The sequence below is a fragment of the Neodiprion virginianus genome, chromosome 1 (assembly GCF_021901495.1).
Source record: "Neodiprion virginianus isolate iyNeoVirg1 chromosome 1, iyNeoVirg1.1, whole genome shotgun sequence".
Taxonomy (NCBI): domain Eukaryota; kingdom Metazoa; phylum Arthropoda; class Insecta; order Hymenoptera; family Diprionidae; genus Neodiprion; species Neodiprion virginianus.
In genome coordinates, this window is record NC_060877.1 from 34868052 (window position 1) to 34891199 (window position 23148).

Consider the following 23148-nt stretch of genomic DNA (forward strand, 5'->3'; position numbering starts at 1 on the left):
CATAATTAGGTTGACGACTGTCACTAGACACGGATAACATGGTCTATAAGCTCTAAGGTTACATGCTATCTCTCTTATGCCTAGTGTCACGCTTGTACACCCTCAACCCTTTATTCATTCGATGTCGCCGCAGCTTTGCAATGCTAGCAGAGCCCTTGCAAATTGATACATTTTACTGGTTGGAATTAAGGGATGACAACGCAACGCACGATACCGCCGGGGTGGATCAATGTGCCGATATTCTTCAGGGATAAGAACTTTTGGCGTTTCGTAATGGGAGTGAGGTGGATCAGGTATATTGTAGTTCTAAAATTAATTAAAATATTCAAAACCATGCCCATTCACTGTACGCAAATAATTATTATTAGTCGATTCTGTAACAATAAAGTTACTGTTACACCTGAATTGTCTGCCAATTTTTCCTTTGACATTATAATGCTAATCTTGCAATTTTCACCCATACTTTTTTAAATATCTATTTTTATCCAAATACAAGTCTTATGTAAACATTTCGATTGTGTCTATTACTTATCAAATTTCTTCAAGTGAAAATTCGATGTAATTGATGCATTGTATCTTGACTGGTGGATCTACGAGTTTCTTATCACTTAATTGATAATGTAGTTATGAATCATAAATTTCCTGAGAAGTATTGGCACTGAAATTGCAATATCACGTTGCAAAGCTTATGTCGGATTGAGTTTTACATCGTGTAAAGGCTTATGGAATAATAATTTTTTTTATACGAATCTCAGCTCTGGAACTTGCGATTACACATTCTGCAATGTTATTGTTTTCAATGCCTTTCCTAATACTTAATAATGTAGTGTACAGCAAGTTTAACCTTTAGAGGGTTGGCTGGCTATGTTTGGAGCCAGCAGTTAACTCGGAAACTCCACCGGACATGTTACCATATCTTATCAGTAAATCGACAAAGTGGACATCGATCATAAATTCTGTTGGATTTGTCAGCAAGATCCTCACCGTGCGTCAGTTAAACGTGCAGTGTACTTTAGTGCGGGAGTATACATTCACATAAAACAAACGAGTGTAGACAAAATTAATTTTTGAATTCCTGCAATTATACCCTGCACAAAATTTTTGTGCCATTGATGCATTTTCTGTATAGGTAGTGTTGTCGGTAATTCTTTGTCACTGATTCAGCTTCTAATAAATGATTAATCCAACCTTGTCTAGCTTTCCTAGAAGTCATCAATAATCATGAATTATTTATAACATCGTTTGTGCACATAAACTGAGACATTAAAAGAACGATTCTTTGCACGTATGTATAAGTAATTATGAATGACGAATTTTATTGTTTTTATCCTTGCAGTGCTGTATTGTTGACGTAATAGTTCAGGTGGCTTGCTCAATTTTTTTCAGTACAACGTTATTCTACAAACATATTTACACCAAGATGGGGGATGGATGGCGAATCATGTACCTCCTACTGCACAAAAACTTGATAATACGTAAACGACACTGGATTGGAACCATCGCTGAAGTTGTAACACCAGCTTGCATTATTGCAATCATCATGGCCCTCAGGACACTCATACCTAGTGGAACTACTGTCGTTACCAATAGCACGATATACCCAGTACAGAATAGAACTTACTTGGAAAGTAACTTTTTCCCGGATCTACTTCGCATATTTTATTTACCCCAAAATGATTTCACCACCAGTTTAATGGAGAACTCTACAGAATGTCTTGGAATAGCAAGTAGCCGTAAGTATAACTCTACTTTTTGATGCTAAATATACAATTCTATAGTTTTCAAAACTTGGAGGCCTTAAATTAAAAAATTGCATTAGTGTGAGATTGATCAGAAAGTTTCTATAAGTGATTCAAGAAAACTATTGCCAAAATTTACTTTTTGTATTTTTCCAGAACTCTATGGCTTTGATACGGAATCTACTATGTTGGAGGGTTATGAAGCGCAACAAGCACAGGATTTGACAATCTCAGTCCTGGTGGTTGTCTTTGAAGGGACTGTCGGGGACTCTGTACAGAATTTAGTGTACACCATGAAGACTTCCCGTTCACTTAAGAGCTCATTAGTTGATTCTGATTACGGAATGCCTAGTACTGTAGCTGATACTTTAATAGATGAAATCCCATTTGTAGCATTACAAATGTGCGTAGATGATTCGTTTATTAGTCGAGTCGCTCCTGCCTATGCCGAGCAGATGCCAACGGTATGTTGATCGATCATATTAAGGAGTTACTTTGAACCAAATAACTTGGAAAACCTTGAATGTTGACCTAGCTTCTCATCCTACTCATATTTTTATTTTTCATGTCAAATGTCATTTCATCTATTTCGATTGAGGTGACTAAACCATTAAAATCATCATTAACAAAAGTGAGTATGTTTGTTATAGATGCAACAGTATTTATCTGCAAAGCGATGTATTGATTGCAAAATTCATACATTAAAATGAGGTAGTTGCTACTATCGTTTTGTTAGTTTCACCCGCGCATAATTCTCAATCAATATTATTTTCAATTTATAAATTTATGCTTGTAGATCAAAACTCTTGCTAAGAAATTAAACTTAAAATGGATTCACAATATAATATGTGTATAAAATCTACATATTTTTATCTGAACAAGCAACAAAGACAGTGAAATTGTAACATGTTTTTGATATTCATTACGGCATCAAATGTTCTGATCATGTTTTCGCTAACTACATTGAAAATTGCATATTTGAAAAGGAAATTTTTTACAGAGAAGTCTACAAAAAATGCCATATCCCCCATATGAATCTGCAGATTTGAGTGAACTTTTTTTTCGTGATACTATTGGCACCTGGGCAGCGATTATGTTCATTGTAACATTATACTTGGTACCATCTTACATCACTACGGAAAAAGACACAGGAGTGAACGTGAGTAGGGCCATCGACTTTAGCATAAGAGGATAGTTATAAATATTGACACCTAGGTTGAAGAGTTCCACAGATTTTACAAGCACTACTAGTTCTGCGAAGTATATATTTATTAAAAACTTAGACACTTCATTTGGGTATAACTACTAGCAAAGGTGATGAAAATAATTATGCTTACGTGTCTGTGAGTAATAAAAGTGAACTGCATGTGTGATTAGGAGTAGTTGATTGATTTCTCAAGTCGTACAAAGTAGATGCTCATCGTTTACTCAACAGTAATGTACAAATGGTACTACTGTTTTCTGGACTACATTCAGATGATTAGTCAGAGTGATTTAAAAGTTGCAGTGTATCCAATCAGTTTCTTGATAGTAAGAAAATAGGGATACTCGTGTCAAAGAATATGGTATTCCTGACATCACTATACATTTTTCACTTTTTTAGGCCCTGCTGAAGATGAACGGTGTGAAAACATATCAAAATTTTTTGAGCTGGTTAATCATTGGTTTCGTATTGGGCACTGTAGCCGTTCTTCTAATTACGATAGTTGTCAAAGTGTATTTCACGTCCAGTCAGCTACCGTTTTACTACTATAGCAATGGCTTCATATTTTGGATGGCAATTTTGATAAACTTTATTCACACATATGCTTTCTGTTTGCACGTAGCTTCTTACTTCACCAAAGGTGAGTGTGTCCAGATTTGATTTACGACTGTGTATTATTTATTTCAAATGCATTATTCAATACAAAAGCTTTAGTCACCTTAAGAAATTCTGCAAACATGCCTTTGTCATACATTTGTCTCTTGAGAGAATGTGAGTAAAATTTCACTCATCAGGAAAAGTATTGAGTAAAAATTTTGAATATTCCATCATTTGATTTGTATCAGTCTAGGAACACCTTTGCTCATTATTTTCAACTTCCAAGTTAAATCACTTATGTTCTCAACTCCCGCATATAGGATTTAAAAATGAAAATAAAGTACCTGTTGTAATTTCACATTCTAGCTCGAATTGCTCAAGCAACAATGATGCTGATAGTGTTTGTCGTACTGCAAGTTGTCAACCAACTTGAAACCAATGAGCTGTATAGCGTTCTTCCGTATCTTGGATTTTTATTCCCAACTGCAGCTGCGATGAGAATATTCGACGAATTCAATAGCTACGACAATTTATGTGAGCTGTGAGCCGTTATTTACAAATTTATTATTTATCTAACCTAACGTAGTGCCATTTCATTTTAAGTGAAATAATGGATGGATTCTTATTTCATTTCACACCCATGTTTTTACTGTTACAGTAATTGGAGTACAGTGGAATAATTTATTTTTAACGGAACATGAAGTACTTGGATTTGACGGAACTCTCGGCTTTATAATGATCTTTAGTATTGTTGCTACTATTTTCCACTTCCTTATTGCCCTGTATCTCGATGCTGTTTTACCTGGCAAATATGGTGTAGGGAAATCACCGTTCTTTTTTCTCAAGGTCTAGTATTTTATCAATACGGCAAACTATAGAATCCCGATACCAATTTTATCTACTTGTAATGACATAAAAATGTCTCATACCTTGATATAAGAATAGTGCTTAACCCTCTGATTCTTAACTACATTGATTCTAGTCGTTTTCTATGGAATCTTATAATATAGTTTATTATGGTTCAATAGGCTTTCAAGAAAAATAAGGTGAACAATGGCCAGAGTAATGACGTAGTGTTGAATGGTGCTTCTAACGGGCAGCCTAAAGTATTGGAACATGTGGCTGAAGGTGCTTTAACACCTGGAATACAGATACGAAATTTGGAAAAAACTTACACCATTGGATATTTAAAATCGCAGGTCTGTTTCGTAAAATTTGTGTATTTAAATACTGCATAACACGAAAGTAGCACGAAAACACTACAGTCTTTCATGCAATGTCCTAACTTTGACGTGTTTGTATTTATAACAATAATTGTTCAAGCCTATGTGTGTAAATAATGAGATATCATGAATGAAAATGTCCATGGTCCTTAGACGGTGCAAGCGGTTCGTGGAATCAGTCTTGATTTTTACAAAGGACAAATAACTGCTTTATTGGGACACAATGGGGCTGGAAAAACTACAACAATGTCAATCCTCACTGGTTAGTTCTGAAACCAACGTTCTCTGGAAATTTGCATGACTTTAAACGTATTCTTATGTGAGATATACCTTCAAATTTTTTTTTGTTAAGGTTTAACTTCACCTACATCAGGAACGGTATTGGTCAATGGTAAAAATATAAACAGTGATATGCAAGCAATTAGGGATGACTTAGGCATGTGTCCACAAGAGAACATGCTATTCTCAGATCTTACCGTAATGGAACAACTGCAGTTATTTGGATTGGTAAATTATTTTATAATTGCCTCTTACATGGTCTGTATAATTTTATAGTATTGTTGTAATTGAAACCAGTTTTAGTGAAATTGAAAAATTTAAGGAATGCGACAAATTTCATGAAGAATATTTTGCTGTGTGCTGATAACAAATTACTTACTCCTTGTACAGTTAAAACAGAAGACGAAAACAAGAGATGAGGTCATACATGATGTAGAAGAATTACTAGTCAAGCTGAAAATAAGTGAAAAGCGAAACGCCCTCCCGAAGCATCTCTCTGGGGGTCAAAAAAGAAGAGTGTGTTTAGGGATGGCGCTTGTTGGCAACGCATCGGTGAGTAACAAACTATAATTTTCAAACATATATCATAACACTATACACATACAGAATTGCAAATATCCTAATCTCGAATCAACTTGAAACTTTGGACATTGAGTAAAATACAAATCAAGACTTTCAGCAGACCTAACTTGACCATCTGTAATTTCCAGACCTTGATCTTAGATGAACCAACCTCAGGTATGGATCCAGAAACAAGTAGAGTGACATGGGAGATCATATTGGTGAGTCTAGAATGATCGGTATTACTGAAATCAATTCACTTTCATGATTGTTGTAGTTTCAATAAATTACCGTATCTTGGAAAATAGTATACGCTTACAGTAAATCATTGAAACTGATGTGAATGCTTTTATGGTACGGTGAATTAAAAATTTGTTACTGTTAATTTAATTAGAAATTCCGAAAGCAGAAGACAATAATAATTACAACCCACAGTATGGAGGAAGCGGATGTTCTTGGAGATCGAATTGCGATTATGCACAATGGGAATATGAAATGTTACGGCACTTCAATGTTTCTTAAAAAATTCTATGGTGATTGTGTACTTTTTCTTTTTTCAATTAATACTGTCCAGCCTGTGATATTAACGTTTTGAATATGCAATTCAAATAATACAGGTAAGAACTATCAGGAAGTTACTCTTTCGATAGAGTCATGGTACGATCGAGGCAAAATTCAAGCCATAGTTGGGACTGATGCAAAGATAGATACAAGTACTTACGGCAGAATAGTCATAAGCATTCCAATGACTGATTCCTTGCCAGAGACCTTGGACAAAATAGAACTGATGAAAGCAGAGCTTGGTATTTCTGGTGTCAGCGTATCCATGATTACTCTAGAACAGGTGTTTTTGAAGTATGTAAGACGATTAAATATTTATCGTCCTGACAAATGCAAATACAGTTTCAGTTTCAGCGTCAACTGTTATTTATTCAATGTTGATAAGATAAAATCTTGTGTTAAAGAGCTGCTGAAGAAGAAGATGAAAAAGAAAAAAAGGAAGAAGAAAAAAATGAAGAAATTAGTGTACCTGCGGGTAATGCAGAAGAAAAAGAACTGGGTTGTCAACAAAATGTTAAATTGACAGGATTGCAACTTAAGAAACAAATTTTTTGGGCATTGTTAGCAAAGAAAGCTTTTTATGCTAAAAATAATCGAGGGATATTAATTGGAATGGTGTGTATTGAAAGAATTGCATGTAGGGTGAACCATACTTGCAATTGCAGTAGTTATTTTTTTATCACTATAAAAAATTATTTTACAGGTTTTTGGAACTTTGATTGCAGTAATATTAATGCCGATTTTTGCTATGAAAGTGACCAGCAGCACAAATTACCGACCGCTCAGTCTTAGTATCTATCCGAATTCGGAGGCTCTGATATATAACGAAGATGAAAACCTGGCAAACACATATGCAGCGGTTATTGAAGGCCAGAGGGGTACAGCAACTTTGTTAGGATCTGAAGTTAATATACTCGATGGTTCGTTGATATACTATTCTTCAGATATAATATTGAGACTCTCATTTCATCATAAGTATGGGCATAAATTGACTTGTGCTGAGTTCGTCTACCTTTCTCAGTTATCACTTAATGAACTGTTGATGTTACCTTTCAGCACTACTGGAGAAAGCTACAGCAGGCATTGTATATTACAGGAACAATATAGTCGTCTCTGCAGAATTTGATTCAACTGGCGAGACTATTACAGCAAATGGTCTTTATTCTGGTAGTGCGACATTGAGTGCACCAATAAGTGTCAATGTAATCTCGAATTCACTTTTAAAGACGTTCGCGAGTGATGCATACTCGATCACAGCAAATATTGAAAACTTGCCAAAATCATTGGTCGACTATCTCTATGATGAGTTTACAGTAAAGTCGGATAATCTGTTGCAAATGATGTTGTTTATAAGCGTTTTTTTCATCGCTGTTGGGTTGTTTGTCATTAATCCACTGATGGAAGTTACTACTTCTGTTAAACAACTTCAACGAATGACAGGAGTCTCATCCATGTTGTACTGGGGAACTATGTTCATTTTCGATTATGGCATTTATATCATAGCGACGATTGTCACAGTACTAGGATTTGTGATAATGGATATCATTTTTCAATCAAAAACATATTACAGTGTGGAAATTGGTATGTTTCATTATTTAGATTCAACACTTTTCTCTTAAAGGACGGTTGTCTTGTTGTGAGGTGATTAAATGTGATTGATGTTCCAGGAATTCTCTCATTGCTATTACTTCTTTTTGGTATCAATCTCCTACTGCTGGCCTACGTATTTAGTTTCACACAAAAACCGCTCTATGTAGTACTTTTAATCCTCTGTCTCGCGAATATTATAATTGGTGAGTTAAATTTTTGGTACAGTGATTTATATTTGCCAACCTGTTTGCAGTAGATAATTGTTACATTTTATTGCTTCTGATTTTCACAGCGGAAATTCAGGTGTTTATAAACTTGGCATTGGAATACATGGAGTCATATGGTGTGGGTTTTTTACTTCAACGAAGACTATTTTCGTTGTTGCCCCATGTCAGCTTCACTTTTGGATTCTCGAAATTCTTGGACGTAGCGGCTAACAATGCCAGATGCCGCGGGTTGCCAAACAGTTTTGGTCAAATAGCTTGTCTCCTTCAGGACCCCTGCTGCAGTAAGTGTTTATTATTTAGTTGAGTGATCATAAAGCTAGAAGGATATTTGCTGACTCAGAAATTCAGATGTTATCATGCAGCGTCCGTACATACAATTTGTACAATTTTTATAATTTTTCAGATTTAGATTGCGCAGACGGCAAGTGTAATGCCAGAGTTCCATATTTTGGTGACTTTACTGCAGATGCTGGATTAGAAGAGTTCGTATTGTATCTGGCGTTGACACCAATTGGTTTTCTGATGATTCTATTTTTACTCGAACATCGAGTATTTGGAAAGTTGATATCTAAGATGAAATCTTCTGAAACAGTAGGTTTAAGTGATACCGAAACTATCGATAGTGATGTTGTAAATGAAAAGCGAATTGTACAGCAAGCGATTAATCAGCGTAAGTGGAATCATTTCATTCGTTCAACAAAATTACCCAAGTCAAGAAACAGTATCAGCTAACTTAATGGTATTGTAGAAAACATAGTTTTTATATTTAATAATAACTGTCACAGGTGAACAAGATTCAAATTTTGAAGATGAAAATGTTTTCTTAGCTTACGAGTTAAGTAAACGTTATGGAAAACTTCAAGCAGTGAAAGAAGTCAATTTTAGAGTCATGAAAAATGAATGCTTCGGTTTGTTGGGTGTTAATGGAGCTGGAAAAAGTACTACATTTCGAATGTTAGTTGGTGAGGATGTACCCACAAGTGGTATTCTTATTCGTGGTCGTAACAATATCAAAATCAATCGTAAGCAGGTAAAGATTGGAATTACCATTCTCCTTTCATCCAAAATAAGTAAAATTCTTACAGGGCATGAATCATGATAAAAAAAATTATTGAAATCCCTAATTTTAGTACTTAGCAGGGATTGGATACTGCCCTCAAATCAACGCTTTGATCCCATCTTTTAATGCCTATGAACATCTATTACTTTTCGCCCGCTTAAGAGGCGTGCCAAAGGCTGAGGTTGAGTCAGAAGTTCAACTATGGATTGACAAGTTGCGTGAGTAGAACTGGTATTTTCATGTATACGTTTTCGCGAATATTTAGCAAAATATTTGCAAAATTCTTAGGCTTTCATTATTTGAAAATTTTTGGAAAAATGAATGCGAAAAACGTGTATCAACTTGTATTCTAGTGTTATACTTGATGAAAAGAAAACACTTCATATTGATGAAACATTACTTCATCCTGGTTGTAATATCATTAACATAATACATTGTATTGGTATCCATTATAAAAATAGAATGCTTATAGGATTGAACAAACATGCTAAAAATATGAGCAAAACCTATAGCGGAGGAAATAAGAGACGGTTGAATATTGCAATGGCATTAATTGCGAATCCGGAAATGGTGTTGCTGGACGAACCAACAGCAGGTGTGGATCCAGGAGCGAGAAGGTCATTGTGGGGCGTTCTTCAGAGTTGTCAAAATTCCGGACAAGCTATTATATTAACTTCGCACAGGTATTTTAACTGATATTTTACTCTTGATTCAATTTTAGTTTTTATAAATAATTGAAAATTTTTTTCAGCATGGAGGAATGTGAAGCTTTATGCAACCGATTACTAATCATGGTTCGAGGCCAATTAGTTTGCGTTGGAGCTAGTCAGCAGTTGAAACAGCGTTACGGAGCTGGCTACGATATAAGCATAAAATTAAACCCGGAAAGATCGGAAGAGGAGCACAAAAAGATTAAAGAAAAAATCCAATCTTCTCTTACCTGTGAATTACGTGATGAACATCCGGTAAGTATCACATTTCGCCGTCTTATCACCAGAGTGTTCATAATAGTAAGGCGATTACTGAAACGATCTGTAATATTTTACAGGGATATCTATTCTATCACATACTTGATAATCGGACAACCTGGGTGAAAATGTTTGGAATAATGAATACATTGAAGTCACAGCACAGCTGTATCGAGGATTTCACTGTATCCTCGTCGACATTAGAACAATTATTTATACAGTTTGCTAGATCTGCTTCAGGATCTACGACTGTACCTAATGGAGTAACTAACGTTTTAACTAACGTATAATACAGTATCGTGAATAAGTACAAACTCAGTATTATACTAAACTTTGATCTCTACATTTTTTTACTCAAAGTGGAGATGCATCTTAACTTGTTAACGTGACATATTCAATTTATAAAATACTACAGCTGTTAGAGAACTTGATACAGACTAGTAACAAACTGTTGAGGCTAATTGGTATATTTAATTAAATAATAAGTAATCAACTACGGTAGGTTATAATGTCAGAGTTATATTTAAATCGAATGAAGTGTTAAAATAAGCGTTAAAATGATTGATTAAAAATGAAACAAAAATCCCAAAACTTTGGCCATTTCAGTTCCGTTATTTGCGGACACGTGATTAATTCATCGTAAAGATAAGCAGTAAGAAAAATACTGGATAACGTGATTGCACCTAAAAATTTGTAGCTCAGTTATGCGCAGTGGAATTTTTCAATTGCTCGAAATAGAGAATACATTGATTTTTTATACTAATATCTAATGGGACTAATTGTAAGCAACCTGAAGTCTGCTTATATATGTATATAGGTAAATCTTAAAGTAAGTCTCAGTAACTCGTGTTTTATACGACTGCAAGTATAGCTTATCAGTAAGTATTATAATTGAATTATTTTCGGTGATGGTGTTTCATTACAATCCGGTGAGCGTGTGCAATTTCAAGGTATAACAATTTGGCATGAACTATTATGTTTGCATTTCACGATTGCTCCGGATGGTGCAGTTATAATAAATGGTATAAGCTTGACAGTATCCAAAAATGATGGCACTGAAACGTATGGTTCTATCAGTTATCATTTCGTTACTTGACGTAACGTCGAGCTTCCTCGAAGCCGATGATTTACAGGAGTGTATCAGTTCGCAAAGAGTTATAGGCGGGTATTGCATGCCGATTACTGATCGACCGTTTCAGGTAAGTTCACACTAACTGATATGGACTCTACTACGAGGTGTATTGTTTTTAGAGCTACTTTTAAGAAATTTGGTCAAACTGGAGTTTACGGACTTAATGTTTTCTTGCTTTTATTATTCCACACGTCACGAAATCAGATCCGCGGATTTGATGTGGAAGTGTTTTAGGATTTTTCAAATTCCAACAATTTCGATGACGAAGATCTATCTGCTGTTAAAATCTTAAGGGACATGTAAAATTGAATATACCGGTTAAGACCGAAGACGCGATTATTCATTTTGACCAACACTGCAACCATTGTTATTAATCAACTTTGACGATGTTGTAGCTGTTACGATTTTTATCTAATTTAAGTACGATAATGGCGAGTTTTTGGAATTTGAAATTTGAATTATCATGAATAATTGTTAATGGAACATACATAATCTAACGTGGTATACACAGATTCAGTAGACATTTTGAAATGTTAAAAATTGGAAATGATTATTGGAAGATACGGATTTGTGATTTCTTGTATACGACGTATTAATTTTGCTTCATTTTTATTTTTATTAACTATTCCGTTTGTCTAGGCATTGTTGCTTGTTGATAACCATGAAAAATGTGGCGCAGTGATAATATCTGAACGTTGGATTATAACGGCTGCCCATTGCGTTTATGGTTTATCTGCAAAACAAATTACTGTTGCGGTTGGATCTTCGAAAATTGGAGGAATCGATCAGCTTACTTATGCAATCGATACGGTTGTTCTACATGAAAAGTAAGCCTCGCTACTGTATCGTAAAATGTTTAATTTAATCTGGATACTGCAACGAAAATTTTTAATAATTTAATATACGAGATTCAAAAAAATGCCACAAATTTCGCATTGCATTTAGTCAGCTTGTAGAAAAGTGTAATAAAATATTAGTGAAAAAGTGGTAACGTTTAATCCTTCTAAACAAGTTTAAATAAATCTATATCTGTAATATTATAAAAATCTTTTTTACAGCTTTATTTCTAACGAGGTGACGATGGAAAATGATATCGCTCTATTGAGGACGATAAATGCTATAGAATACAGTTCCAGGGTGCAACCGGTGCCTTTAAATCGTGTTTCACCGCAGCCAAGCGATGAGACTGTGGTTTCGGGATTCGGTGTGACGAATATTAACAAGAGCGTAACGTCAAATTACCTGATGGCCGTTGGTGGTAAAGTGATTGAGAGGAATGCGTGCAGATCCTTACTGAAGAACGCCGAGCCCCAATTGGTATTATCAAACGGGAGTTTTTGCGCAGGAGTTTTGAACGGGGGAAAGGATTCATGCCAGGGAGATAGCGGTGGTCCGCTTACGATTAGTGAGTACTATTGTATATAGAATATTGGTCCTTCCTGATTCAGAATCATAATGTGAATGTCAAACCGAGGCGTGTAAAAGAAGCTCGATCGTCTACCCATCGACTTCCCATCGCTTATCGCGCTTTGGGAATTAAGATTGAAGACTTTTTCGTATAACAGTTTTTACTATTACCTCGTGTTGTGTCACCTCGCGTTAGTCAAGAGTAATATCGCAGTAACAAATTTGATTAATTCTTATTGGCTTTTTGACTCGTAATTAGTAGTAACTTAAAATTTTTGACTCCTTGGTAGTAGGCGTTTGAAAACTTTCTTCCGTGAGGTCTGATTACAAAAAAAAAAAAATCAATATGGTTATTTCCTCCAGGCAATGTCTTGGCGGGTGTAGTGTCCTGGGGTTTTGGCTGTGGGCAAGTAATGATGCCCGGTATTTACACGGACGTGTCATATTACTTTGATTGGATTTTGGAAAATATGAACTCTGCCTCGGTGGACAAGTGAAAAGGTGGGCTGAGGACCAAGACAGTAACCGAGTATAATGTAATTAATAAAATACATGTGAAGTCTCGTCAATAGTCTTGTCCAGCGGGTATCGAAGCTCCTAATTGCAAAACTTCTAGGGGTCAAAAAGTCTGAATGGTAATGACAGGCGATTCTTGGTGCGCTAATTATTTTTCGTTAATAAATAAATAGAATAAAAGTTGGTGAAGCCTTTTATTGGGTGATGTGAGTGACCAAAATGATGCTTTTTTTATAGTTCATTGGTTTACTGTTTTATCCTTAAGCTATGTGTAATTATAACGATATCATCCAATCGAACGATGGTGTCTGGTACGGTTTAAGCTGTATCAAGCAATGGATGCTTCGGAATTCGGTGAAATTTATTAAAAGTGTTAACTACGTAGTGTTTATGGTTCTGAGAAAGTGTAAAACGTATTATAAGATACAGGCGATAATCGGGAGTCAATAAATTATACTACCAGGTACAGGCGACGGTTGATATGTACGCAATGTACGTATGGTTAATAAGTATTTGGTACGGCTGCTGACGATCCGATTCGTCAATGCATAGCGTACAAAACGCGCGGTACGATAACGCGCTCCGTGCTATAAGTCAATTGCCATGTACGTTCGTGCTATAAAGTACCATTTCAATTTCCTTAGCAGTTCTTTTTAGCACGTTTTAAAATGCTACTGTTACTACCTCTCGTTTTGAACAGCGTTGGAACGTTAGCTTCTGGTTTTCAAGGATTGGAGGTGAGGATCGTTGGTGGACAAGTAGCATCGATTACTAATCGTCCCTTTCAAGTAAGTTACAGAAACATTAATAAAGTCAGTTACGTATCGATGACGAAGTCGCGATGATCTTCACAAAGACTGAGAATTACCTTATATCATTCCATGAGGTGTAAGCTTTTATCAAAACTGTCCTTCGTTTAGTACCTCTTATCCATCCTTTTTGATGCTTCTTGGTTCTTCGCATTGTCATACAAACGTTACGTGACTTCGGGGTGAAGTGATTCGGCACAGTCTTGCTACAATAGAGAGCGCGAAGCCATCAGGGCTGAAAATTCCGGTCATACCATCCAGATACTTGAGAATTAAAATCGGTTCTTTAGATATTGATTTACCGCAAAACTCCTAAATTCACGATTCCTGGCTGCGGGGGTGCCATCATTACTCGTCGTTGGGTGGTGACAGCAGCTCACTGCATCGCTCGAGTAGCTGTTAACGAGACGCTCATCCGAGCAGGGTCAGACGACATCGATAATGACGAGGGTGCGGTGTGGTATAGCGTTTCAAGGACCGTTATCCACAACGAGTGAGTGAATTTTTCCATTTTTTACGTTTACCTTCAAACTAAAAACATTTTATGGGATAAATGAATTTACGGACATTCCTATGATACGAACACCGACCTCTACTTGGTATACAGATTCAATGGCATTGAGTGGGCAATGACCCACGATATCGCGATGCTGATGACAGCTTCAAACATCGTATTCGGTCCAACAGTAGCACCTATTCCAGTGCGGACAAAAAGCCCCAGACCATCGACTCCGGCCCTCGTTTCAGGTTTCGGTGTCGTTTCGGAGGGCGATGAGACTATGTCTAAGAAAATGAGACAGGTCTGGGTGACTGTGCTCGATCATGATCAGTGCATAAAGCTTCTTGACAATGTTACGAAAGCGCTGCAAGTTAGCGACACGCATTTTTGCGCCGCGTACTTACAAGGGGGCCGAGACGCCTGTCAGGGAGACAGTGGTGGTCCTATAACGATAGGTGAGTAGCTCGCAAATTTTCGGTGAAAACTAATAAACGGAAATGATGATGACAACAACAGCAGTAATGATGACGTATGAAAAAAAAAACATCATAGGCCTTTGACTCGGCGCTCGGAGACTGAATGACATTTGAATTTTTTACAATTATAGGTAATTCTTTGGCCGGTATCGTATCCTGGGGGTTTGGATGCGCCAAAAAAATGGTACCAGCATTTTACACTGACGTGTCCCAGTTTGTTCCTTGGATGAGGAATGTTACCAAGAAATATTATAATCCGGTTACCCAATGAAGGTGTTAATAACAAGTACGAGTATTTGAAATGAAAAAAAAATCACTTGAAACATCGATTGGTGAATCCTTCCCCATTGTTTTTGTTGACAAAACAGCAAAATTATCCACCTTACGTTTCCTGCGCTTCATTTTCATTTCCAACCAGTAGGAGCAATAATGATTAAAGAAATGTTACACGATAAAAAATTGGGCCATTCGACAGTATTCAACAATTGTATTTCCGTTGCATGTGAACAAAGAGTTATATGTATCAGTATGGTTATTTCTGATATTCCGTGATTATTACGTATTTATTCGCAATTGTGAAAATATGATTGTCACCGAATCGATTTTTTACCGCAATGATATTATGCACATCCTTGAACTGCATCAGAGTCGCGATTACATCGCATAATTACGCAAGCTCAAGTCGTGAATGTAAACCTATCATGTTTGAAACGCGATTTAGGAACAGGACGGGGATATATTTTTTGAAATAACCAAGTCGACGCGTTTTCTATAAATAAAAAAAGTAGCAAATACGTTATATTATATTATGTACATAAGTCTGCTGTTTAAAAGCAAGGTTGAAGTTATACGTAAAGTCAAGACGAAGAAACACCGATGACTGAAATGTAAGTGCGTAGGCTGTAGCCGATATAATGTAAGACGAGGGTCGATTCTAATATTTGTATCCACCGTTGGGGCTTGCCTGGTAAGAGTTTGGCCCCTGGTACAAAGAGTTGGGTCCACTGCCTCCACCACCGCCTCCACCGTTTCCGGATCCGCCTCCACGACCTGAACCACCGCCTGAAAGCAATCATTCAAAAATGAATTTCAAGATGGTTTGAGCGTTGATTTACTCCAGCGGGAAAATGCGGATCTCACATGCCTCTGGCTAAGTTTATTATACATGGAATCTTTCTCACCACCCCCACCACCACCACCACCACCACCGCCGCTGTTTCCGCCTCCGTCACCACCGTCCTGATTCTCGCCTCGAGCTTCTGCAGCTAACGACAATTCGATACCGCGTTGAATTTCTGGCGGTATTGGCGGCGCCGTTGGAAGATGCGCACCCTCAGGGTGAAAACCGTCTGCGTCAGCGGTGTACGTCACGGTATATTGGGCTCCGTCATCACCGGTGAAAGAAAATGATCCGCTCACCGACTCGGCCTCACCTGCAACCAGGTTTCAAAATTTTGGCAAATAGTTTCACAGTCGGTCTCGAAGCAATTTAAATTGTTACGTTGCCGTTAATCGCCACAGACCGTGAGATGGTCCGGATTCGGGACCGTTCGATTTATCTACTAACCCTGAAGCTGGCCAGATTCTTGGACACTTATTCCATTCGCCGTTTCGTAGCTGAACTGATAGCTTCCATCCCCGTTGTTCTCGTTCTGGAACGAATTAATCCCGACTTCCCCACCGCCGCCACCGCCACCTGATCCAGTACCACGACCTCCGCCTCCACCCCCTCCGGAGCCACCGCCGCTGCCGCTACCACTTCCTGCGAAAAATAAAGAATCGTTAAATCACGTTGAAACTCGATCTGTTATACTGTTGGACCGTTATTTCTGGTCGATGCTCGAAACATCAACTTGCAAGTTCATTATTCCACGACTGTTTCATAATTAGACAGAATTCGGAACACTTACCACCGCCGTATCCGCCGCCTCCACCGCCGCCAGCGTTGCCACCAGGACGTCCTCCACCGCTTCCGGCAAATCTGTTACCGCCCCCACTTCCACCGGCGCCGTTTCCTCCTGGACCACTCGATCCTCCGGATGTTCCTCGATTCGGTGCTTGAATGAACCCTGCGCCACCGGAACCTGACGCGCCGCCCGGTGGTAGGTAAGTGTTTTCGAGACGCGCGGTGTAGCAGGTACCGATTAGCGCGAGTAGCGCAACCGACGTGATCTGAGGGATGATGGACAAGGTCTGATCATTTTTTAGAAATTTCGTCAGGCAGTTTCGGCACTCGCAACGAATACCGTTTCGTCGATTTCATTGATTGTGAGAAAACTGTGATCCAAATTTGGGTGAGAATTGAACGGTGTATGAATCCCGACGATTAGAATCCCGGGATCTGATTGACGATGTAATCATTGCCGAATGCTTTATTTATTCAATTAGTTTGCGAGAAAACAGAGGTACAGTTCGTTATTGAGGCTGCGAGTTCCGATCGGTGCAAAGCGACCTTAGCCCGCAAATCAATCACCGGAGTACCACTGACGGCTCAACAAATGGTGATGCTGTACGACGAGCGAAGATACGCGGAGGATGACGAACGTCGACAGTGGTCACGGGATTGATTTATTGGCTAAAATATGCATTGTGATCGCGATGTGTATTCTGACGCGGATTTATGCCATTCGTTGAAACGAACCCGGAGTACCCAACCGAAACCCCCGGATCTGTTTCTGACTGGTGACGACGCACTGGTTAACTATGGTTGACGTACGGTTTTCATGGTGTTCTTTGGTGCCGCGGGCACTAAATTTCACGGTAAATCAGCCGGCGAACTCTCTCGACGAGTTCGTACAAGAACTGGGTATCTGCGAGATGCACCAGAGGAGGGCTCCTCTCGGCGGTGTCTGATGGCTTGGCGCTAATCGTAGAGGAACTTATATACCTAACTATGAGCGGCTCGAGTGACGCTCTCGTCTCGGCGTCCCAGCAACCCGGCATTCGAGGGACCGTAGCTTTGGAGGAGGGCAAAGATGCGCCTGTCATTGCGTCATTGCCGTGATACGTGATACAGATCGTGGTGGTTAGTCGAGAACATACCTTACTCAACGAAGGTCATTCAATCGGGTCAATTGAAAGTGAACCAGAAAGTTCGCCTCCGAGTAGTTGCGGGCAATGGAGGTACAAGAGATGCGTCTTTAATTACCGTCCCATGCGAAATTGTTACCACCAGCTCGTTATCCGATCTAGTCTATAAAGATCAATACTGCGCGCTGACTTGTCACGTCGCATCGATCAATGATGCATCGACGTCCGTGATCCTGTTCTGTTTATCCTCTTGGTCAATAGTCCAGTAGAATTAGGAAAAAGGGTGGTTGTGATTGGTGGGAAGCCAATTTTTTGTGGAATGGGTTCCTTTTACATATAGAAACATATTCTGAAGTTGCGCCATCTCAAGCTTTTCCGCACAATTATTTAGAGACGTTTAAATATTCCAATTTCGGGATTTTCTCCTTTTTTAGACCATTTTTCCTCTATTACTCGTAAAGTATCGACCCTACGAGAAAAATGTATAGAAGCAAACTTGTTCAAAATTAAATTTTACACACGGATACGTTGTTTAAAAAAATTTAAAAAAATTTTTTCATCGCCAAATTAACGATTTTCGATGATTTTTTTATCGAAAAAAGTACTTTTTTCACACGTATTTTGCAAACAATTGAAATCGAACAATCTTTTTCTGGAGGGTCAGAAAGAGTACATCAAACCTTTATGAAAAAGCATGCGCAGCCCGATCGCTGTGCGCTCGATAGTTTTTTCCGAATATCATTGTTAATTAAGCCCGATTCGAGGAGTTGCGTTATCGTAATTGTTAACGTGAGCCAAAATGAGGCCTTCTGAGTTGCTGCCGATTTTTTTACAGATACCTGGGACCTCCCCCTAACGTGTCCAACAAGTTTTACCATCCTATTGCAATTATTATGAACTAGGGAATTTTCCGAAAAATGACTCAAATTTGACCTTAGCAACAAATGCTAATAAGTTCGTCAATTATTGTCGGAATCGAATTCGGGAAAGTGGAACAGTTAGAGCAAAAGAAGACGCAACTTTTGAAACAAGACTCATGGTAATCGGACAGTTTGTTTGTTAACTAGAACACTTCAAAGTCGAAGTGACTTTGTTAATTAACAAATTACGATTTCGACATTTTACGAACGCTATTGTCTTCTTTAATATCAGTACTTGATATGCCAAACAATGTTTTTCAAGCTTCTAACTGATTTCATATCGAAAATCAAGTGAACAACTTAGCTTGTTGAGGCAAAAAGTGCGCGGCAGACCGTCGGGCGCCGTGGTGGGGGGAGAGACTCGCCGCAGCCGGCAGGCGCAAAAATCGAATTCACTGTTTCAATAACGTGCGCGCGTTTTTTTTCGACAATATCTCGGGTTCTAATTGACGTATTTTGATGATTTTTTTTTTTAATCGATATGCCGAGTCGTGAGTAACACGAATATCGAATCACATTCAACAAATTCTTTTATTTAAACACTCAAAATCGGACGGAAGTATAAATCTCGATTTTTTTCGTTGCTAATCATTAGTTTATTCATGAAAATTTAGATTTCCATGCTGAGTATTCGTTCACTTTATTATTCATCATTATGATAAAATGAAGAAAATACTCCCAAATTTAAAAAATTTAATAATATTATTGTTGAGTTTGTAATATGTTGCAAAAATCAGTATTATAATAAGTGAATTATTATTAATTAATCAAATACAATATTATTCATACAATATTATTTCGGCCGAAATAATGAATAATATTGTATTTGATTAATTAATAATAATTCACTTATTATAATACTGATTTTTGCAACATATTACAAACTCAACAATAATATTATTAAATTTTTTAAATTTGGGAGTATTTTCTTCATTTTATCATAATGATGAATAATAAAGTGAACGAATACTCAGCATGGAAATCTAAATTTTCATGAATAAACTAATGATTAGCAACGAAAAAAATCGAGATTTATACTTCCGTCCGATTTTGAGTGTTTAAATAAAAGAATTTGTTGAATGTGATTCGATATTCGTGTTACTCACGACTCGGCATATCGATTAAAAAAAAAAATCATCAAAATACGTCAATTAGAACCCGAGATATTGTCGAAAAAAAACGCGCGCACGTTATTGAAACAGTGAATTCGATTTTTGCGCCTGCCGGCTGCGGCGAGTCTCTCCCCCCACCACGGCGCCCGACGGTCTGCCGCGCACTTTTTGCCTCAACAAGCTAAGTTGTTCACTTGATTTTCGATATGAAATCAGTTAGAAGCTTGAAAAACATTGTTTGGCATATCAAGTACTGATATTAAAGAAGACAATAGCGTTCGTAAAATGTCGAAATCGTAATTTGTTAATTAACAAAGTCACTTCGACTTTGAAGTGTTCTAGTTAACAAACAAACTGTCCGATTACCATGAGTCTTGTTTCAAAAGTTGCGTCTTCTTTTGCTCTAACTGTTCCACTTTCCCGAATTCGATTCCGACAATAATTGACGAACTTATTAGCATTTGTTGCTAAGGTCAAATTTGAGTCATTTTTCGGAAAATTCCCTAGTTCATAATAATTGCAATAGGATGGTAAAACTTGTTGGACACGTTAGGGGGAGGTCCCAGGTATCTGTAAAAAAATCGGCAGCAACTCAGAAGGCCTCATTTTGGCTCACGTTAACAATTACGATAACGCAACTCCTCGAATCGGGCTTAATTAACAATGATATTCGGAAAAAACTATCGAGCGCACAGCGATCGGGCTGCGCATGCTTTTTCATAAAGGTTTGATGTACTCTTTCTGACCCTCCAGAAAAAGATTGTTCGATTTCAATTGTTTGCAAAATACGTGTGAAAAAAGTACTTTTTTCGATAAAAAAATCATCGAAAATCGTTAATTTGGCGATGAAAAAATTTTTTTAAATTTTTTTAAACAACGTATCCGTGTGTAAAATTTAATTTTGAACAAGTTTGCTTCTATACATTTTTCTCGTAGGGTCGATACTTTACGAGTAATAGAGGAAAAATGGTCTAAAAAAGGAGAAAATCCCGAAATTGGAATATTTAAACGTCTCTAAATAATTGTGCGGAAAAGCTTGAGATGGCGCAACTTCAGAATATGTTTCTATATGTAAAAGGAACCCATTCCACAAAAAATTGGCTTCCCACCAATCACAACCACGATCTGCCACTTTTTGACCTAATTCTACTGGACTACAAGTTATTAAGCAAGCACAATTCTGATGCGGCGAATCGTCAATCTCGCTGTTGCGGTGCGCTTTGATGAGCTTCGTCATACTTTGCTCTCTTCTCGTCTGCCCTGCGCTTGTTTCGCAAATCGGATGACTCGAGATGATTCTCTTTTCTCCTAACGGACCAGCGTGTCAAACGCAGAGTATGTGCTCACACTTTGCAGATAATTAATTGCGGCGTATTGAGAAATGCGCATGTGCCTGTACATTTTCAAGTGTCAATTGCTCTTCTGCAAACGAACAAATCGGTCAGGGCTGTCATTTACCCAGGGAGTGATTACCACAGTGGTAAATCTAGATGGTGTAGAACATACGGTTCACCGACGATTCTATTTAACAGGCAAAATATTATCAACGATTGCTGACTCAAATTCAATGATACGTACGCGGTGAGTATTTTGGGAAAGATCCGATGAATACCAAAGTTCCGGTGGGATCTTTTCAGGATATTCTGGATAATCGTTTTCCTAATTCCTTGAATCGCGATTGTTTAGTACAGTGATTATCCGGGAGCCCGAAAGTATGAAGACATTTTATTGCATTAAAGAAATTGCACACGGATCTGGCGCACCCTGAGAGACGATCGGCATCGCGCCCATTTTCTTTGTTCTTTCAAGAATCACGTGCAGTAAATTCTCATCATTACTTTCCCTTTATTTTCAATTATTCTATTCAAGTTACGCTCGATTGTCTACAATGCAGACTAGGCAATGGTCGCCGGTAATTTCGTTGAATAATTTCAGTATCGCACAAAGTGTCGGTGTTCGATTTCTCCGACGTAAGATACGTGCTACGAGTGGGTATAATGAATTAATTATTACCCTCCATGAATGCGATGCCAATCGAACGTCTGTTGTCATTCTACTACGGTATGATCGTGACTGCAATTAATCATTCGCATCGGATGCGGTAAGATGAAAATTGCATCTTTCCGTTGTCCGAAGAAGAAAGATGAGAAGTGCAACGTGATAATTATTGTCAGTATGAAATCACGGATATGACCGCGAGACTTTTCTCTTGATCCAAGAAATTAATTATCGGAGTTCTTTATTGGCGGACGAATTTCTCGCGATCTGCGCAGAAGTTGCGGTATAGGCACGTATGAGTCAATGGATATCGGACCGAGAATTGCACGATTTGTGCGATCGTGTCCTCTTCGTCCTTTTCGGATTTTTATCCCACAGGGATCTGCTCGTGTTATGCCATCAAGGCGAGGCAACGAACGAGAGGCTAGGAAGGCACGCGGATACGGTAACGAATAGTCATGCCGCTCTAGTGTCAAATGTTATCGATTGGCTATCGGTAAGAACAACAGCCAGTGTCCCAAGTTTCGTAAGAGCCTGCAAGAGACAGAGAAAGTATTCAACGATACGATTAAACTGATTTTTCCTCGTTATTTTAACCAATAATCTGAAGGGAAAAAGAAAATGTACAATAATTGATTAATGACTATTTAGCAACATATCGAAATCTTTGGTTCTATATTTTACATATACGGTATACTTTCTATAAATTCTGCTTATTGACAAGGTCCCATGCTGTTTCACATTTTATGAGCACACATATATATATATATATATGTATATATATATGAGGGAAGAAAAATCGCGTTCCTTCCTACTTGGAACGGTCGTTAAAACGCAGTAACCTGCATGGATATAAAACAGCGGATCCTATCGAGGCTTCCCAGGAGCATAGAGACTTCGAATATTCGATATAATATAAAATGTCGGAGAATGCGATCGCGGTGTTTCAAAGCTGCAGTATAAACGATTTGCGCTTAGATTTTCGCTGAAAACCAGCAATACGAACGTCGCAACCCCGTAGAGTACCTATAAATGTAACAGGTGTAAAGAACCTGCATCAAGCCTGGTGAAAACTGCGTTCTAAAAGAACGGAATAAAGAATTACCCGGAATGATTCACAGCAAACGCAGTCAAAAGATCCGATCTGCTGATCAGTCGTAGAATTTTTATTCTGGTGTGCAACCGGCAATTAGAGGCTGCTCAAATGGTGGGATTCTCTTCTTGGATCGCTGTGTAAGTA

The 23148-nt window shown here is 37.9% G+C and overlaps 4 protein-coding genes across 7 annotated transcripts; 3 read left to right on the top strand and 1 right to left on the bottom strand.

Annotated features, from left to right (window-relative positions):
* The first annotated feature begins 92 nt into the window (after window positions 1–92).
* On the top strand, window positions 93–10754 carry LOC124296687 (phospholipid-transporting ATPase ABCA1). 4 transcript variants are annotated; one of them, XM_046746926.1, is made up of 25 exons: window positions 93–293; window positions 1387–1733; window positions 1896–2203; window positions 2740–2898; window positions 3343–3583; window positions 3907–4074; window positions 4199–4386; window positions 4569–4739; window positions 4917–5025; window positions 5116–5270; window positions 5433–5594; window positions 5753–5824; window positions 5998–6136; window positions 6221–6458; window positions 6569–6779; window positions 6868–7084; window positions 7221–7745; window positions 7832–7957; window positions 8047–8262; window positions 8385–8651; window positions 8767–9011; window positions 9112–9259; window positions 9514–9724; window positions 9793–10006; window positions 10090–10754. In XM_046746926.1, the coding sequence occupies exons 1-25, from the start codon at window positions 193–195 to the stop codon at window positions 10297–10299; spliced, it is 5148 nt and encodes a 1715-aa protein (XP_046602882.1). In that variant the 5' UTR covers window positions 93–192; the 3' UTR covers window positions 10300–10754. The 4 variants fall into 4 exon arrangements, with proteins under 4 accessions (XP_046602882.1, XP_046602884.1, XP_046602883.1 ...); XM_046746928.1 differs by lacking the exon at window positions 93–293 and adding an exon at window positions 851–1285 and having other exon boundaries at window positions 1364–1733; window positions 10090–10753; XM_046746927.1 differs by lacking the exon at window positions 93–293 and adding an exon at window positions 851–1285 and having other exon boundaries at window positions 10090–10753.
* Window positions 10755–10979: 225 nt separating this feature from the next.
* LOC124296690 (trypsin alpha-3-like) lies at window positions 10980–13495 on the top strand. The gene is made up of 4 exons (XM_046746936.1): window positions 10980–11208; window positions 11781–11968; window positions 12200–12546; window positions 12912–13495. The coding sequence occupies exons 1-4, from the start codon at window positions 11056–11058 to the stop codon at window positions 13043–13045; spliced, it is 822 nt and encodes a 273-aa protein (XP_046602892.1). The 5' UTR covers window positions 10980–11055; the 3' UTR covers window positions 13046–13495.
* A 130-nt stretch (window positions 13496–13625) lies between these two features.
* Window positions 13626–15171, top strand: LOC124296691 (trypsin delta-like). The gene is made up of 4 exons (XM_046746937.1): window positions 13626–13852; window positions 14164–14366; window positions 14481–14827; window positions 14980–15171. Exons 1-4 carry the CDS (start codon window positions 13733–13735, stop codon window positions 15117–15119), a joined length of 810 nt encoding a protein of 269 aa, XP_046602893.1. The 5' UTR covers window positions 13626–13732; the 3' UTR covers window positions 15120–15171.
* A 611-nt stretch (window positions 15172–15782) lies between these two features.
* LOC124310288 (pupal cuticle protein 20-like) lies at window positions 15783–17717 on the bottom strand. The gene is made up of 5 exons (XM_046774100.1): window positions 17565–17717; window positions 16759–17020; window positions 16416–16610; window positions 16030–16281; window positions 15783–15910 (listed from the first exon to the last, which is right to left on the bottom strand). Exons 1-5 carry the CDS (start codon window positions 17571–17573, stop codon window positions 15783–15785), a joined length of 846 nt encoding a protein of 281 aa, XP_046630056.1. The 5' UTR covers window positions 17574–17717.
* Window positions 17718–23148: the final 5431 nt, after the last annotated feature.